The 17900-nt window shown below is 39.1% G+C and overlaps 2 protein-coding genes across 2 annotated transcripts in view; both read left to right on the forward strand.

The window, feature by feature from the left end:
• LOC146986752 (collagen alpha-1(VII) chain-like) overlaps positions 1-2689 on the forward strand; it is a 51827-nt gene extending 49138 nt beyond the window's left edge. Inside the window, exons 39-44 of the mRNA XM_085777828.1 lie at positions 518-553; positions 633-677; positions 1539-1574; positions 1673-1717; positions 2468-2503; positions 2629-2689. Coding sequence (XP_085633954.1) covers positions 518-553; positions 633-677; positions 1539-1574; positions 1673-1717; positions 2468-2503; positions 2629-2682 — 252 coding nt within the window. The 3' untranslated portion in view covers positions 2683-2689. The remainder of the gene's footprint in view (positions 1-517; positions 554-632; positions 678-1538; positions 1575-1672; positions 1718-2467; positions 2504-2628) is intronic.
• Positions 2690-2720: 31 nt separating this feature from the next.
• LOC146986753 (uncharacterized) overlaps positions 2721-17900 on the forward strand; it is a 15387-nt gene continuing 207 nt past the window's right edge. Inside the window, exons 1-26 of the mRNA XM_085777829.1 lie at positions 2721-2790; positions 3799-3870; positions 3981-4040; positions 5970-6005; positions 6093-6173; positions 7003-7038; positions 7577-7621; positions 7719-7790; positions 9643-9687; positions 9783-9818; positions 10441-10482; positions 10647-10727; positions 10826-10861; positions 10952-10987; positions 13013-13093; positions 13205-13240; positions 13974-14045; positions 14166-14210; positions 14449-14484; positions 14674-14709; positions 15114-15218; positions 15304-15369; positions 16620-16655; positions 16747-16782; positions 16878-16925; positions 17366-17401. Of these exons, the coding sequence (XP_085633955.1) occupies positions 2752-2790; positions 3799-3870; positions 3981-4040; positions 5970-6005; positions 6093-6173; positions 7003-7038; positions 7577-7621; positions 7719-7790; positions 9643-9687; positions 9783-9818; positions 10441-10482; positions 10647-10727; positions 10826-10861; positions 10952-10987; positions 13013-13093; positions 13205-13240; positions 13974-14045; positions 14166-14210; positions 14449-14484; positions 14674-14709; positions 15114-15218; positions 15304-15369; positions 16620-16655; positions 16747-16782; positions 16878-16925; positions 17366-17401 (1350 nt within the window). The 5' untranslated portion in view covers positions 2721-2751. The remainder of the gene's footprint in view (positions 2791-3798; positions 3871-3980; positions 4041-5969; positions 6006-6092; positions 6174-7002; positions 7039-7576; positions 7622-7718; positions 7791-9642; positions 9688-9782; positions 9819-10440; positions 10483-10646; positions 10728-10825; positions 10862-10951; positions 10988-13012; positions 13094-13204; positions 13241-13973; positions 14046-14165; positions 14211-14448; positions 14485-14673; positions 14710-15113; positions 15219-15303; positions 15370-16619; positions 16656-16746; positions 16783-16877; positions 16926-17365; positions 17402-17900) is intronic.

Consider the following 17900-nt stretch of genomic DNA (forward strand, 5'->3'; position numbering starts at 1 on the left):
TTCTGAATCTGTTAAGTGTGCTACACAGTTTGATTTCTAATTCTAGATTATTCCATTGATTGACTCCTTTAATTGATTAATACATCTTTGTTTCACATTTGTTTTGTACCTTTGCTTTTGTACACATAAGTCCGTCTTAGTTCATATCTACTGGTTCAAGTCTGAAACAATGTTATATTAACAATTTTTAATTGTTCTTTTGTAATATTCTTTTTTTTTTGAGATACTGAATTTTAGGTCTTCATTAAATGTGAAGCCATAATCATCATTACAGATGAGAAATGTTTCATTCTGTGTGTAACGGATCTATATAATGTATTAGTTTCACTTTTTGAATTGAATTACTGACATAAATAAACTTTTCCATGATATTCTACTTCATTGAGATGCACCTGTTCTTCTGTGATACAAACCACAGTCTAAACTAATCTAACTACCAGAACTGGTTTCACTAACAGGAACCAAAATCAAACCTCTCTGTGCAGTTGATAACTTGTTGTTGTTTCCTGTCCGTCAGGGTCCCCGCGGCCCCCCAGGAGAGATCGGCAGCAAGGTAAGATGCAGGTAAGACAGATCAGCTGTGTTCTCAGGTGTGAAGAGAAGAATGACCGGTGTCTCTCTCTGTTCTACAGGGAGACCGAGGACAAGCAGGAGAGCCGGGATCACAGGGAGACAGGGTGAGTCCAACAGTCCAGTGTCTCTGTGTGTGTGTGTGTATTGTATTCAATCTGGTCCACGATCGAAGGTACAGCACCAGCTTTAGTTGTGAGTTTAGCAGATGGACAAAGGAAATGTAATTTCACCTTAAAGCCCCGGTATGGAGCTTTTAACTGGATAGACACGCAAAAGCCTCTGGTTTCTGCTGATGTGTCTCTGTTACCTACAACAGCAAATGAGCCCATCAGGGTGAAGATACGCTATTTCTACGTAGTCTAATTCTAGACCTCTGGAAGGCATGGTCGGGTCGGACCACTGACCAAACCATACCAATAGATACATTACGCTGCTAAAAAAAAAAAAAAAAGCAAGTCCTGTCTTCTTTCCGACGTCCAAAACAAATCTACACAAACGTCTTCATGACAGTGGGAAATGCAGTCTTCATTCCACCGCTTTTGTCCACAGGGGGCCGCCAAAATCAACACTAAATGAAAGTCTGTACAGGGGCTTTCAAAAAGAGTTGAATGTGAATATTAAGAAAAAATATTATTAATCTGTTCTCTTACTGATCTGTGAGTCTCACCAAAATCAAAACGCACGTTAATTAACCGCATCGGACTCAGTGTGTAAAGTGTCTGTGTGTAACGGATTAAAGAAATGCATAAGTAAAAAACGGACAAAGATCTTACCTGTGTGAAATGAACTGTTAAAACTCACTGCAGGACATTTCCATAAATACAATTTCACAGTGGCTGAATTGGCTTTTATAAGATGCAAATAATAATTGTCAAGATGAGTTTGTCCAGACTCCATTCACAACAGAACCAGTCACAGACGGTGCTGTTAATTTCATAAGTAAATATCACTGTGTGTGTCTGCAGGGCGAGAGAGGACCAGCTGGAGAAACTGGAGAGAGAGTGAGTACAGCTGTTGTTGAGTCACCGTCCTCATCGTCTCCTCTGAGTGTTTCTGTTTCTGTGAATAATAATAATGATGATGGTGTGTCGTCTCCCAGGGCGACCCAGGGAAGCCCGGCCTCCCCGGAGCAGCAGGACTCAGAGTGAGTGACAGCTGATGACATCATCACTGAGCCTTTTAGCTTCATAGTGGCTGTGTACTCTGATTGTGTTTGTCTTTTACTGTATTTTTATATTTCTTAGTGTTTTATCTGATCGTATTGTTTTCTTATTGCTTTTATATGATTTTAATTTATTGTATTTTAACTTTAAAGGGACAACGAGGAGTTTTGTTAAAGTGAAGTGTTTTCACACTACATTTATGAGCCTCCGCACCATGAAATTCTTTGACCGGCGCAAGACAGACTCATGTTTTCATTCATCAAGAATTAAAGTCAGAGGTTGGAAGACGATCACATACCGTCGTAGTTCCGACCATAAACGGAGATTCGGCGGCGTTATTCTCATGACTCGCCACGAAACCGAAAGTAAAGAAACGCTGGTCGGCTCGCCCAGCATTTCCACCACCACTAATAATAACAAAATAACCATAGAGACAAAACCATAGATTTATCTAAAATGGACCATTAACAAGTGGTAATGGAGATTCATCCACATTAATATGAGACTTTTTTATTGTCGCAGAATTTTTCGTTCTGCCGCTGGAGAAACTCCTCGTTGTCCCTTTAACTTTCTTATTTTACTGTTTTTTTATCTGTTGTGCAGCACTTTGGTAACTTTATTGTTTTTAAAATGTGCTATACAAATAAAGTGGATTGGATTGGATTGGATTGATGAATGCAGCAGCAGCAGCAGCAGCGTCTCATGAATGACTTGTCTCCATCTGTCATCAGGGTTTAGCAGGACCCAGTGGACCTCCTGGAGAAAAGGTGAGACTGATTCAGTAAAGTGTAAAGTGTAATGGTGTGAGAGGCAGCAGGTCAGTAACAGGAAACGTGACTCCATCGCACAACGTTTCATCATCTGATGGAAATGAATCTCTGTCTGTTCCCAGGGAAACGATGGAGCACGAGGGGAGCCGGGAAGAACTGTGAGTCCAAACACCTGAAACTATCAGGACAAACACTGATTTCATCTGTCTTTCCACTCTGTGTGACTTTACTGTGTCATTTAAACCATGCAGGTTCAAGGGTTAGCAGGAAAGAAAGGAGACCAGGTGAGATGTCTGATCCTTCCTTTTTTTTGTAATTTTTAAATAGCTTTTTATTTACATTCTGCAGCAAATATGACATGTACATCCATTTCAGTTATAAGACAGAGTATCAGCATGAATGTCATTTTTCTAGTAACAAAAGAACATAACAAAAACATGAACACGCAGGGAGTGAGGTATGGTTATTGCTACATATACAGCATATTATCCAGAGTTAAACAAGTCAAAGTCTGGCCTGCGTGGTGTTGTGTCGTCCATCCATTTCTTCCTTCGTCCTTCTTGTAATTCAAATCCGCAGTTAATTTCTCCATCCTGCATATATCCATTTATTGTGATGTCCATCCACATGGTCAATGTTCCTCTTCTCCTTTGTGATACTTTATACTTAGTATGTTTTAGTTTAAGGAAAAACAAGCTGACAACAAACTGTCAAGTAAGATGAAAAAAAAAAAAAACAGATAAAAACGAGGCGGCTCCTCTGTTGGTAATATTATAATATATCATGTCCAGTGTCTTTAATTATTCTGTTAAATATATATCGTCCTGTATTGTTTGGATATAGGCAGTCCATTTCCATTTCTCCCATTTCCTGGGAAAGTTGCTCCTCTGGACCTCAGAGAGAAAGTCATCTTTCCATTCAACATGTTTCCTTGACTCTGTCCATCCACTGATTTAAAGCTTGGAGGTTCAGTTTTATACCAGTACTTTGTTAGAGGTTTTTTTTTTTTTTTTTTTACAAGCCTATATATACTATATATAGGTTATATTTACACAGATACCAGTCCTTTTTAATAATCACATTATTAGGAATTGTGTATCCCAGAATATTTCCCACAGTTAAACATACATTTCCTCGAAAAGTTTGAATTTTTGGGCATGACCAAAAAATATGTATTATGCTTACATACTTTTAATATGTGGTCTAATGCTCTTTACACGTGACTCAGTGGAGAGTTGATGTCAGCAGTCTTCTCTCTGATTGGTCTCCTGTGTGTTGTCGTTGTGTCTCAGGGGGAGCGAGGTCTCGCCGGTCCTGAGGGCCAGAGGGGGGAGAAGGGAGAAGCTGGACAGAGAGGAGAGAAGGTGAGTGACTCCTGGATGATGATGACACCTTTAACAGTACGGCTGGTTGTGTTGATGCTTCCAGTCTGTCCTACTCCACATAATAAAATGTTTCTGTGTCGTTCTCATAGGGGTCTTCAGGAACAGGAGGGTCCGGCGTGCTCGGACCTAAAGGAGAGACGGGAGACCGAGTAAGTTACCACTCACTGAGCTGTAAATCATCCAGTCATAATGTTAACAACTGCACTAGTCATGTTAACATGGACACAGATAATAGGAATGAATGCAGAAAAGAATAAAACTGCGTCATGTGAACACATTCAGAAAGAAATGTCTTTCCGATCCTTCTACTGGTTTATACTAATCTGACTGAGCAGGTCATAGTGGATTCATTTTGATTAACTGATCGATGCATGTACACACACGTTTCAATCTGATCACTTTATTTCACATTAATGTAAAGAGTGAAATTGGAATTTCTAATCAGAATGATTGTAATCAGATTGTAGAAAAACTGCTCATGTAAATGTGGCTGGTGATTATTCTCCTGACTGTAACATCTATTACTGATGAAACATGAGCTGGGTTTACACATGGAGCCAGATAGAATAGATTTAGAGTCCAACCTGAATGAAAATGCTCCAAATAAACAGCTCAATCAGAATAAACAGGTGGAATAAACCTTTTCTTAAACCGACGGAACGTAAAATGACTTAAAGCAGAAGTAAGTGATATATTTGTGTTAATATAAGTCTTAAATAGTTATATCTTCCGACAGCAATCACTTACATAGAGTGTTTGGACTGAAACACGGGTCTGTCAGTCCCTCTGCTCTGCTCTGAGCCCAGGAGAAAACATTTATCGTATCCTACAGTTTTTATCCAATGAGGAGAGAGAACGGCATGCAGGGCTGTGTGTGCAGCCAAGGGACGCCGTGAATGTGGTGACGTAGCGACGAGGACTGTTATGGTGCGTTCAAGGAAACTCGTATTTTTCCGACCTGTGAAGTCGTACCAGTTCGATCTGGTACGAGTTCACCGGTCAGAAGTTACGAGTGGCCGTTATAGTGACTTTCACCGGTAAAACAGGTCGGAGAAACACGAGTGGGTTGCCTGGAACGCTACAAAGTCGTAAGTTGTGACTTGAAGCTGTAATTTACGATTTCAAAAGCCTGCCTGGAACGCAGCATTAGCGAAAACGACCGGACCACTTACTTCTGCTTTAATGTAAACGGTGAAACTGAATGTCGTCTGGTTTTGTTCTTTCTGCTCCGTGTTGATGTAAATGCTTAGCGACGTTACTTCGCTTGTAAATGTTTGAATGAAAGAGTCAAAACTATGAACAACTACTGATCTGATCAGACCAGAGATCTGATCTGGGATCAGTCACAGGATGTCTGGATTTCTACAGTTCTCAACGGGCCCGAACATTAAAATCTGATTCGACGCAGCTCAGTCTGAACCAAAGAGGAAAAACGAGCCGAGTCATTTCTATATAACTTCAGTCTGAACCAGTTTGGTCCTACCGGGTTGTTCTGGTCGGACCGGCCTGTTAAAGCCCCCGTACGGAGCGTTTAACTGGATACGCAAAAGTCTCTGGTTTCTGCTGATGTGTCTCTGTTACCTACAACAGCAAATGAGCCCATCAGGGTGAAGATACGCTATTTCTACGTAGTCTAATTCTAGACCTCTGGAAGGCATGGTCGGGTCGCGAACCATACCAATAGAAACATCACGCTGCTAAAAAAGCAAGTCCCGTCTTCTTTCCGACGTTTCCAAAATAAATCTACACGTGCCGGCCAGACAAACGTCTTCATGACAGTGGGAAATGCAGTCTTCATTCTGCCGCTTACGCCCACAGGGGGCCGCCAAAATCAACACTAAATGAAAAGTCTGTACAGGAGCTTTAATAACACTCAGCGTCTGTCACACGACTGTAAAACGTCTGTGGTGAATAACTGCAGTGGCTCATGTAAACACCAGATCAGATCAGTTCAAACCTAAAAGACTCATTCAGGATGAATTCAGTCAGAAAGAGGAAACGGTCTCCATGGAAACCCAGCTATTCAGTCAGTTTAAGTCAAACTGAAAATCCATAAAAACCTTTCTTTCTTCCTTTAGGGAGCTCCAGGTATCAGTGGGAGACCCGGTGCCAAGGTGAGAAGCCTCATGAGTTCCTCTCTGTGTCTGTTTCTGTTCATTTGTGTTGATCTGAATGTGAAACTGGTCTGAACTGTCGTGTAGGGAGACGCCGGAGACCCGGGGGAGAGAGGAGAGAACGGACGACCAGGAATCCCAGGGAAGCCCGGTATTCCTGGGAAAGAGGTCAGAGATGTGAAGGAGTTCATGAAACTGTGGAAAAGTTCCTCACTTCACTGTTAAACACTGATTTTAACAAGGTTGTGATTATATATAGGCAATGTAGAGTTGATTCTTATCTCTGTGAAGGTCTGACCAGCGGAGATGAAATAATTAGTTGATTTATAGATTTATAGATGTGTTTATTGGCAGAAATGTATCTGCAGCTATTTTAACAGTCATTTATCTACTTTTTTTTCATTCAAAATCAAACATACAGAATCATATTCATCCTATTATTTGCTGTTTTCTCAAAATTTCAATATAATGTAGTGCTTATGGGGACATGATAACAGTTCTAACACAACAAAGGAAACAGAGACTGTAATAACAGAAAGATAAAATCTTTTTTTTTTTTAAAGTATCAAATTAACAACATAAATTGGATTAAAGATCAATACATGGGCTCCTCTCTATAATAGTATATCCATGGCACCTTTTAATGAATATAGATTTTTGAGGTCTCAAGATGTTCTGCTTCGACCTTTACATAAATATTTCTTACTCAGTTGCACCGTCTTCTAGTCCAAGCTGTTTCTGTTATTTCATTTTATATCATGACATTAGTCTTGTTGCTGTAAAAAAAAATTAAAAACCCTCTTAAGCTTTTCTTCTCCTCCCAACATGCATCTCTTTCCAAAGATGAAATTTTAGAGGTAAAACAAATACACTGTGTGTCATGCAGTTTTCTCTTCCCTTGTACTGTACTGTATATTGTTTTCATGGCCACGCCTGATGTGGTGAATATTTAATTATTTCCTCTTGGTTAAATTCAGTGAATTGTTTAACTTTACAGGGAGGGAGAGGAGAGAAGGGTGATGAAGGAACTCCTGTGAGTATGATGATCTTCCTAAATGATGTCATTCCCAACATAATTCACTCTGATCATAGAAAACTCTGTGTTTATAATTAAACATTTGCATGTTCATGTCCCAGTCTCTGTCCTTTCTGCTTGAACACTCTGAAATTCAGGATTTAGTTGATTCCATTAATACAAACCATGACTTCCTCCACAGTCTGTTTAAAATGAGGGACACCAGAGAGGAACGTTGTTATTATTTGACAAACCAAAGACTCGAACCAATGTAAAAAGCTTTAAAATGTAAATTCTCGTTACAATATGGAAAATTATGTTTATTGATCTTGTACAGTTAATTTTGGATTGTGCGCTATTCTTTATTTTGTTGTGACATAAGTTTACAGATGCAATTAATTTGTAATTTTTGTGATGCGCATAAATTTGTAAAGTAAAAGTGGTAGTAGGTGTAAATAAGCTCAGTTTCTACCTGCACCCTCTCAGTGCTTTGAAATGTGCCGTAATAAAAACTCTGTCATTCATTCATTGTGTTGTCAACCTGTTGTTCCATCAGGGGGAGTCTGGACTTCCAGGGAAACCAGGAGAGAGAGGACTGAGGGTAGGACGAGTGTCTCTGTCATTAAAACTTAATAACGACCCAGTAGTGACATTAAATGAGAGTTCACTGATCGGACGCTGTGATTGGTCGCCCTCAGGGATTGGCCGGGCAGCCGGGACGAGCCGGAGAGAAAGGAGACATGGGCGACCCCGGAGAGCACGGACGGAACGTGAGACACACACACGTCATACATCATCATATAGACATACGTCATCATATAGACATACATCATCATATAGACATACATCATCATATAGACATACATCATCATATAGACATACATTATCATGTAAACATACATTATAGACATACATCATCATATAGACATACATTATAGACATACATCATCATATAGGCATACATTATCATATAGACATGCATTATCATATAGACATACGTTATAGACATACATTATCATGTAGACATACATTATAGAAATACGTCATCATATAGACATACGTCATCATATAGACATACGTCATCATATAGACATACATTATCATATAGACATACATCATCATATAGACATACATACATTATCATATAGACATACATTATTATATAGACATACATACATTATCATATAGACATACATTATAGGCATACTTCATCATATAGACATACATACATTATCATATAGACATACATTATTATATAGACATACATACATTGTCATATAGACATACACTATCATATAGACATACATCATCATATAGACATACATTATTATATAGACATACATACATCATCATATAGACATACATACATTATCATATAGACATACATTATTATATAGACATACATACATCATCATATAGACATACATACATTATCATATAGACATACATTATTATATAGACATACATACATTATCATATAGACATACATTATTATATAGACATACATACATTATCATATAGACATACATCATCATATAGACATACATACATTATCATAAAGACATACATCATCATATAGACATACATTATCATGTAGACATACATTATCATATAGACATACATTATATCATACATTATCATATAGACATACTTTATCATATAGACATACATTATAGACATACATCATCATATAGACATACATTATAGACATACATCATATAGACATACGCTATCATATAGACATGCATCATCATATAAACATACATCATCATATAGACATACATTATAGACATACATCATCATATAGACATACATTATAGACATGCATCATCATATAGACATACATCATCATATAGACATACATTATAGACATACATTATTATATAGACATACATTATAGACATACAATATCATATAGACATACATTATCATATAGACATACATTATAGACATACATTATCATATAGACATACATTATAGACATGCATCATCATATAGACATACATCATCATATAGACATACATCATCATATAGACATACATTATAGACACACATTATTATATAGACATACATTAGAGACATACAATATCATATAGACATACATTATCATATAGACATACATTAAAGACATACATTATCATATAGACATACATCATCATATAGACATACATTATTATATAGACATACATTATATACCTACATCATCATATAGACATACATTATTATATAGACATACATACATTGTGATATAGACATACACTATCATATAGACATACATCATCATATAGACATACATACATTATCATATAGACATACATTATTATATAGACATACATACATTATCATATAGACATACATCATCATATAGACATACATACATTATCATATAGACATACATTATTATATAGACATACATACATTATCATATAGACATACATTATCATATAGACATACATCATCATATAGACATACATTATCATATAGACATACATTATCATATAGACATACATTATAGACATACATCATCATATAGACATACATTATCATATAGGCAGCTTTACAACGTGCTCTGTGCTGTGAGGAAGGAAGGACAGCTGGTCACATCTGTCTGTCCAATCACAGGGCAGCCCTGGACCCGCGGGAGCACGAGGAGAGAAAGGAGAACTGGTTGGATGTTTTAACTTTATCTTTTCACAAATAGTGTTTATTAAATTTGAACTGTTTCTGCTCTTAGTGGATTCACACACTTTCACTGTTTGCAGGGACCTCAAGGCCCCCCAGGACCCCCGGGGAAAGTGGTGAGTCTGTGATGTCATTAGAGTCTGCAGCATGTTGTCAACACTGAAACCCCTTTTCCACCAAAAAGAAACCTGGACACCGGAGCTGTCGGCTCAGGTGGAGGTGGCGTCTGTGAAAAGTCACTGCGGTAACGCAGTGAGGAGGAATGGAGCGTTACACTGATGCTGCATTCACCTGCAGTCGGGCAGACGGCCATCGCTAACAAACCAGATGTCATTTTAGTCACAGAAGTCCAGAGAAAGACGGTAAAACAATACCACATCGCCATGACAACATATCGTCACGTGTATTGTTTTGCCTCGTGCTGACGGACCACTTGTTTACATAGAGGCTTGTTTATGCCGTTACGTGCAGCGGCTGTCGTCCGTCTGCCGTCTGCCCAATTTCAGGTGAATGCAGCATGAAAAATACCATTGTTTCCACCGTTCCTGTTTGGTCAGCTGACCCCAGCCCTCGGTTCGGTTCTTAGCTCTGGACCAGCTCGGAGTCGGTGCTTGTTTGGATCCAGTTTGGAACCAGTTTTTAAGAGAAGCAAAGAACCGGCGCCCAGTTTGGTGGAAAAGCGGGTTTGAGTGAACCGGACGAATCCATGTGATGTTTCCTGTTTGTTCTCCACCACAGGCCGACGTCCAGGGCCAGCTGAGAGGAGAGAGAGGAGAGAAGGTATGTTCCCTTCATGTTCATGCACAGTAGAGTATTTACATTGACGCAGAAAACCTGAATAAACCCACCATGTCATGATTACATTGAAATTAGAGTAAAATGAAAGTGAATTTGGATGAAACCATGAGCTGCAGCTGAACGACGTGTGTCACTGTGATTCTCAGGGAGAAGCCGGAGACCCGGGAGAGCACGGCGGCAAAGGTCAGAAAGGTGAAGCAGGGATTCCTGGAGCTGCAGGCACCAGAGTGAGTTTATAGAAGCTGCTGTGTTCACATCTGTGACTATGTACTATCAGTGTTGGTCTGACTGCTGATCCGCTGGTTGTTTCCCTGCTGTTATAAAGGGACCGGAGGGACAACGTGGACCTGCAGGAACCAGAGTGAGTCTGTCACTGCGTCTCTGTAAACATCTGAATCTTTTGTCTTTTCATCAAATCACATCACTTCATTTTGACTTGTGATCTTTCCAGGGGGACGCAGGAGAAAGAGGAGCACCTGGAGAGAAGGTCTGACATCACGGCGGTCTCACCTGTAGCTACCGACCTGTAGCAGCTCTCCCATTTTCTTTCTTTCCAATGGTTCATCCATTTTCCAGTCATGGAAAACACATGGAAAATGAGAAAAAAAGTCAAATGTCCAGGAAAAGCTTGAGTTGTCCTGGAAAATGATTTATCACAGCTACCAAAGCTCTATTTGACTTTTCCAGACCCTTCTAAGGTTTTCGTTTTCCCCCCAAAAAACCATGTTTGTGCTGTTCTATGATAAATTTGTCATAATTTCTAAGCATTTAAGAGATTATTTTATACAGTAGAGCCATAGACTGCACATCTTTAAATCAGATTTCTGGGAGAGAGGCCGAGAGAGAGGAATAAACATACCGTAGAAAAAAACTGATCAAATTTACAAAATAAGGTACCGGCATTGTCAAAAAGACACTTCTCCAAAGCATGAATGGGACAGGGGATGGATCAGTGTACGGCGTAAAAACTAATGTCTGTCAGACTGTAGCAGCTGAAAATGTCCTGGAAAACGATTTCAAGAAAAGAGTGGGAACCCTGAGGAGATGTTCTACTGGAGGAGGTTTCTATCTGTGATGTGTAGCTACTGTCTACTGCTCTTTACACAGCTGATTAATGAGCATCTGACCCATCACACTTCATGTCTGAGTCAAGTTTTCAACAGGAACCTGATGAGCATGTGGCCGTATACTCGTATTTATTTATATTTAACAGCAACAACATGAAGTCTGCATCGCTGCACCAGTCTGATCTGTTCATACATCCTGACTCCTGCAGGTTCAAATGTTTGTACACCTGGTCTGACCTGCCGTGAATTTTTCCGTACCCCACGCTCACGTTCAGATTAATAAATGCCAATCCTTGTGGGAGATTTGACGTACACCCACTTTTTAGGTGTATGCACGTTTGATAAATGAAGGCCATAGAAGAAGAGGAGCTGTTGTGTTCAGGCTCAGACTCTCAGTGTGTTCACAGTCTCAGCTCAGTTCAGCGTCTCCTCAGAGTTCAGTTCTTGTCCCAGTTCACATGCAACAAAAATCTAATAACTGACAGTGTCTCCTCCTCAACACCAGGTGGAGCTATGTGTTGTTTCAGTGGGTTAATACAGACTCCTGTCCTGTTGACTTTTCTGTCACTGGATATAAATAAGTCAGAGTTCTCAACTACCAGCACTGACACATCAGACCAGATGTTTCTTTTGTGTTGGCTTCTATTTTCTTCTATTCTTCACTTTGTGTCATCTCACATGCATTGTCCAGTTTCAGTCAGATGAAGGTGAACACATGCAGAAGAAGACCAGTTTCCAATCACATCATCTGGGTGTTTGGTAACACTTTATAATAAGTACACACTATTAAGCATTAGTTAAGCTTTAAATACTGAATTCATCATTTATAACACATGAATACTCATTAGTATGTAGTTTATAAACACAGTTCACTCATCATTGATCAGCATTAACTGTATTTATAAACTACATACTAATGAGTATTCATGTGTTATGAAGAATTCACTATTTATTAATGCTTCACTAATGCTAAATAGTACAACGGCGTATTAGGGCCACATTGACAAATAAAAAAATCACAAACGAATAAAGTCTTAAATTTATTGCTTTATTCTCGTAAATGTATGACTTTATTCTCAAAGTCTGTGTTTTGTTTTGTTTTTTTCTCAATGTGGCCCTATTGTATTCATGTGGCTCAGTGTTGTATGTTGATCAGTGACAGAGTGTGAAGATGAATTTCCCTATGGGACAATAAAGGCATTCTATCTTCTAATACTCCGTCGTATAATAGTGTGTACTTATTATAAAGTGTTACCGGGTATTTTAGTTGGATTTGGAGAAGTCTGGTATCAGTCGGACTAATGTGTTTACATGCACTTCAGTTGTCCAGTTATAGTCGGATTAAGGCCTTAATTCTCTAGTTTTCATCGGTCTCTGGTAAATGTACTGTGTGTTGACTGTGTGTGTTGACTGTGTGTGTTGACTGTGTGTGTCTCTGTGCTCAGGGGGAGCGAGGAGCGTCGGGGTTGGACGGACGTCCAGGTCTGGACGGTAAACCAGGAGCTGTTGGACCAGCTGGACAGAGGGTGCTGCAGCTTCTACCATCTGGTCTCCATGATATGACACGTTGTGTAGATTGGATGGTGAATGTGTGTAACTGATGCCTTTGTCTGTGTGTGTGTGTGTGTGTGTTGCAGGGGGATCCAGGGAAACAGGGGGATCCTGGGAGAGATGTGAGTTTCCGTTAACAGATGTTTTGGCTGCTCGGTCATTGTTTCATTATGAAAACTGATATTTCTTCACTTCACTAGTGAGATTTAGAATAATCAGTTGTTTAACCCTTTGATGCACACAAGTGACCTGACTGAGTTTTTATGTGCCATATCTTTGTAGTAAATTCATTTCATCATATAGTATTCAGTATCAGTATCAGTACAGGGCATTATTTCAATTTTTCCATTAGAAGGGGTGTGCGTATGTTTGGCAACAATTAATCGATTAACTGAACAATAATCGATTATTAAATTAATCGTCAGATTCCAGCTTCTTAAATGTGAATATTTCTGGTTTATTTGTTCCTTTATGACAATAAACTGAGTCTCTCTTTGGTTTGTGGACAAAACAAGACATTTGAGGACGACGTCGTCTGGTGGTTTGAGAAACACTGGTTGATGTTTTTCAACGTTTTTTAACATTTTATTGACCAAACAACTAATCAATTAGCAGGTCTGTCGTTTAAATAATCAACAGATTAATCGATAAATAATCGTTAGCTGCAGCCCTACATATGTTTTGCATCAAAGGGTTTTACTATATACAGTCACACAGAAATGTATATGTGCACTTTAACTGTATTAGCTGCAGAGGGCGCCGTGGAGCTTCACTCCAGTGGCCAACGACTGGTTCAGAAACAGTTTATATGAAGAACACGTAGAGATTAGATCTGTCACTGTGTCTGTTCACCAGGGTTTACCAGGACTGAGGGGGGAACAAGGCCCCCCAGGGCCGGTCGGGCCCCCGGGGACTCAAGGGCCTTCTGTGAGTCTGTACACACACACACACACAGAGACACACACACACACACACACACCCTCTTCTACACCTCAGTCTGTTCTCAGTGCGATAACTTCATGTATCATCATCCTCGTTGTGTTTCAGGGTAAAGCAGGTGAAGATGGAAAAGCTGGACTTCCTGGCAAAATGGTAACAACTCACTGAGACTTCTCCTGCATCCTCAACATAATAAACTCTGGTTTTATTATAGTTTGTATATTTTGTAGCGAATGAACTGATGTGTTTGGATATTCACTCTGTTCAGACATTAGTTTCAGGTCCAGCTGTATAATGAGCCTCTAAAGCAGAGCTACTGAACTATCTGAGAGCTGCTGCTGCTGCTGTTTGTTTCTGTACATCCCATAATGCATTTTACTTTGCCTTGCAGGGAGAGGATGGAGTGCCAGGTGAAGACGGGAGAAAGGTTTGTGCCCGTGAGATCACTTTACTCTGGCAGGATGAGTGTAAATCCTGTTAAAGTGCAGCAGGTTTAACAACATAGTGATTGATAACAAAGTTCACATCCTGAACATCGGAGCAGTGATTCATTATAAAGAGTGAGTCCATCACACCTGTGTTGATGTGATCTGACGGTGTTTTCTTTGATCTGCAGGGCGACAAAGGAGAAGCAGGAGCAGCTGGGAGAGATGTGAGTGGTTTAAATCTCTTTCATGTTATTGTTGATTTATTGTTTTTCTCTTGTCATTTTGGTTCATTCTGACGTCCTTGACTTTATTCATCAGCTTTCCTCCTCTGTGTGTTTATTAACTGTAGCTCTTTTATTTAAGGCCTTTGTTGCTAAATTTTGGTCGTCTTTGTCTGTTTGGTGTTTTCTATTATTGTTATTGTAAAGCGTCCTTGGGTTTCCTGAAAGGAACTATATAAATCTAAATTATTATTATTATCTTTCTTTGACACTGATGTTGTTGAATCAGAAGCAGCTTTATAAATCCAGCAGCCTGTAACAGTGGAGCTCAGCCTCCCAGCATGCTTTGCTCCTGTAGCTCATCCTGTACTACATCACAGAGTGAAGTAATGTGAAGTGTTTTGCAGGGCCGTGATGGGCTGAAAGGAGAGCGGGGCATCGCTGGGCCCTCGGGCCCCGCCGGGCCTCAGGGCCAACAGGGTCTACCCGGCCGCATCGGGCCTCCTGGAGAGGTGGAGTGATGTTCACACAGTTATAAAGGGTTAATAAACAGGGAATCAGAGGTTTGTTGTTGCTGATGTGTGCTCTGTCCCTCAGGCGGTCTATGTGAAAGGAGCTGAAGCTGCACCGATCCCCGGCCCCCAGGGGCCTCCAGGAACTCCTGTGAGTGGCCTCTATGATGCACAACACACTTTAACACGCACATCACTGCTTCTCCTGCAGAGGGTGTCACACAACACCAACATCAAAATCAACCATTTTGCATGAACAATTTAGCCAGCACATATTATACACAATTGCAACTATACATTTAACACACACAAAAAAAATCATACAGTGACCTAGAAGATTACCTAGAATATCAACAATACAAAATAATAAGACAAAAAGAATCATTGCTGTAATTTGTAATTATTCATTAGTTTACATTTTAAGGCTTCTTAAAACTACATACCTGCAACTCATCACTGAGCTTAATTAATAACTCCCAAAACTGAAACAGATTTGTATTTAACATTAGTTCTCACTTTACACATTTCGAAAATCAATAACCCTCTTAAATTATAGTTTCCTTTTCTTCATTTAAATACCTGAAGAATACAAACCAGAAGGCTGTTATTCTTTACTTGAACTAAGAACACAATATCTGAAACTTTTAACGCACAAGATCTTAGTGTGTTAGTAGGTTCACAATAACATGCGTTTTGAAGCTTAATTATAGGGTGTATTTTTGTTTTATATACATTTTCCCAGCCCTCAACATAGTACATCAAATACGGGAATGTAAGACAATAATATAACACATGCAGACATTTCTTATTCAACAATTCCCTTGTTTGATAAAGAATAGCAATAGATTTGGATAGGAATAATCAGACTCCCAAAACAATTCAGTTAATTTACAGGTTATTAATTACATGATAATGTCAAAAAATAACGGTCTATTTCATAGTAATGTTGAGAAATATCACCAAGAGGTAATGATTGATTGAGTAGAAATATCCCAGATAAACGGTCAATTACAAGGACTTGGTGGAGAAACATTCTGGCCTTTCCAAAAAAATTCAAAGCATGAAAATCATGTGTAATCTTTTACCTTTATGAAAAACATGACATTACTATGAAACTGATTGTTATTTCTAGACTATTTCTGGACATTATCACGTGATTAATGGCCTGTAAATTAAAGGGTTACTAACAATTCTCCTGCATGTAATCATGTGCTCATAGACGTCTGTTATGTGTTTGTGCTTTTTGTACAAGACCTGATGATCTGGAGTTAATGTAACAGAAACAGAAATGTGTTTGATTCTGTTTCTCTCTTCATCTCCGTCCATGTACATGTACTACATACAGTACAGCGTCTCTGTCTGTGGATGTTTTTTAATCCTGGTCCTTGTTCCGTCCTGCAGGGCATCCCTGGAATACCTGGAGCTCTGGGAGTCAGAGTAAGTCTTGGTCTTGGTTTTCTTTCTCCATCTCAGTTTGGTTGAGCTTCGTATCCATGTGTTTTCTCACCCTCTAACTGTGTGTGCTCAGGGAGAGCGAGGTTCTCCTGGCCTTAAAGGTGATGATGTAAGTTCCTCCATTCCTACAGTATTATAACCAAAATGTGACACCATCAAAACATGTTTTTAATGTTTGACACTGTGACGCTTGTTCGTCGGCAGGGAGACCCAGGAGAGGACGGAGCGCCGGGAAAACCTGGGACAGCTGTGGTAACAACAAACTGACACTAAAATATAACTCATCAGGGGCGAGTGAAGGATGTTTGAGCTTTATGTAAATCAATAAGAGACGAGAATGATCTGGTTTTACTGTCAATGAATTTTAAAATGTTTTGTAACGTCTGACATTTAACATGACCGAGGCAGACGAGCTGCTACCGAGTCTATAATAACCTGTCCTATGGGTTTGTTTAAGTTTTGCATTTTGAAACAAATTGGAGGATTAGAAGAGGTAGAAAACTGTTGGTGAAGGATTTAATTCTCATTTCATCATTTCATCTTGTGCTGAGATAGTGATTCAAATTTTCAGATTGAATTCGATTGAATGCTCTCAACACTCTGCTGGGTTTGGATGAACCACAGGAACTGAGGCAGTCATTTATTGTCACTGTTTGTTCATTTCACCTGAGCGATGTTGTGTGTCTGTGCAGGATGTACAGAAGGCTCTGGCCGGCTTCGGTATTCAGGTACGTGGGAAAATACTGCACTTTAGAAACCCAGAACCTGTTCATTTCATAACTGTTTCATTGTTGTTTTTTGTAGTTTTTTGTCTTGTGTTGGTTCTTTAATCTTGTGATTTACTGTTTGGAGAGTGACAAGTTTAGAAATGTAGTTGTAGATATACAATGGCAGTAAAAGAGAGAGTTTACTGTCCTGATTTACTCATTTCCAAATGAGCATCAGACCAAACTTATATTTTTCATTCATGTACTGTATGTATTTTTCCTTACTTCCTTATATTTACTGTTTAATCACTTACTTTTCTACTTATTTTTCGTTATTGTTTAATTATTCCCTATGTGCTTGTTTTTAACTTGTAACAAATTTGTTTTTTGAATATGTGGGTGAGGTTTTCATATCAGCCCTTTTGGGTTTCATACCTCCCCTTTGCACATCCCAGTCATGATGATTGTTCATGCTGTTTTAAATGATATGTTCGTGCAAAATACAAAAAAATACAAAAAA

Source organism: Trachurus japonicus, chromosome 5, assembly GCF_045865225.1.
Source record: "Trachurus japonicus isolate A0001 chromosome 5, Traja_1.0".
NCBI classification, from domain to species: domain Eukaryota; kingdom Metazoa; phylum Chordata; class Actinopteri; order Carangiformes; family Carangidae; genus Trachurus; species Trachurus japonicus.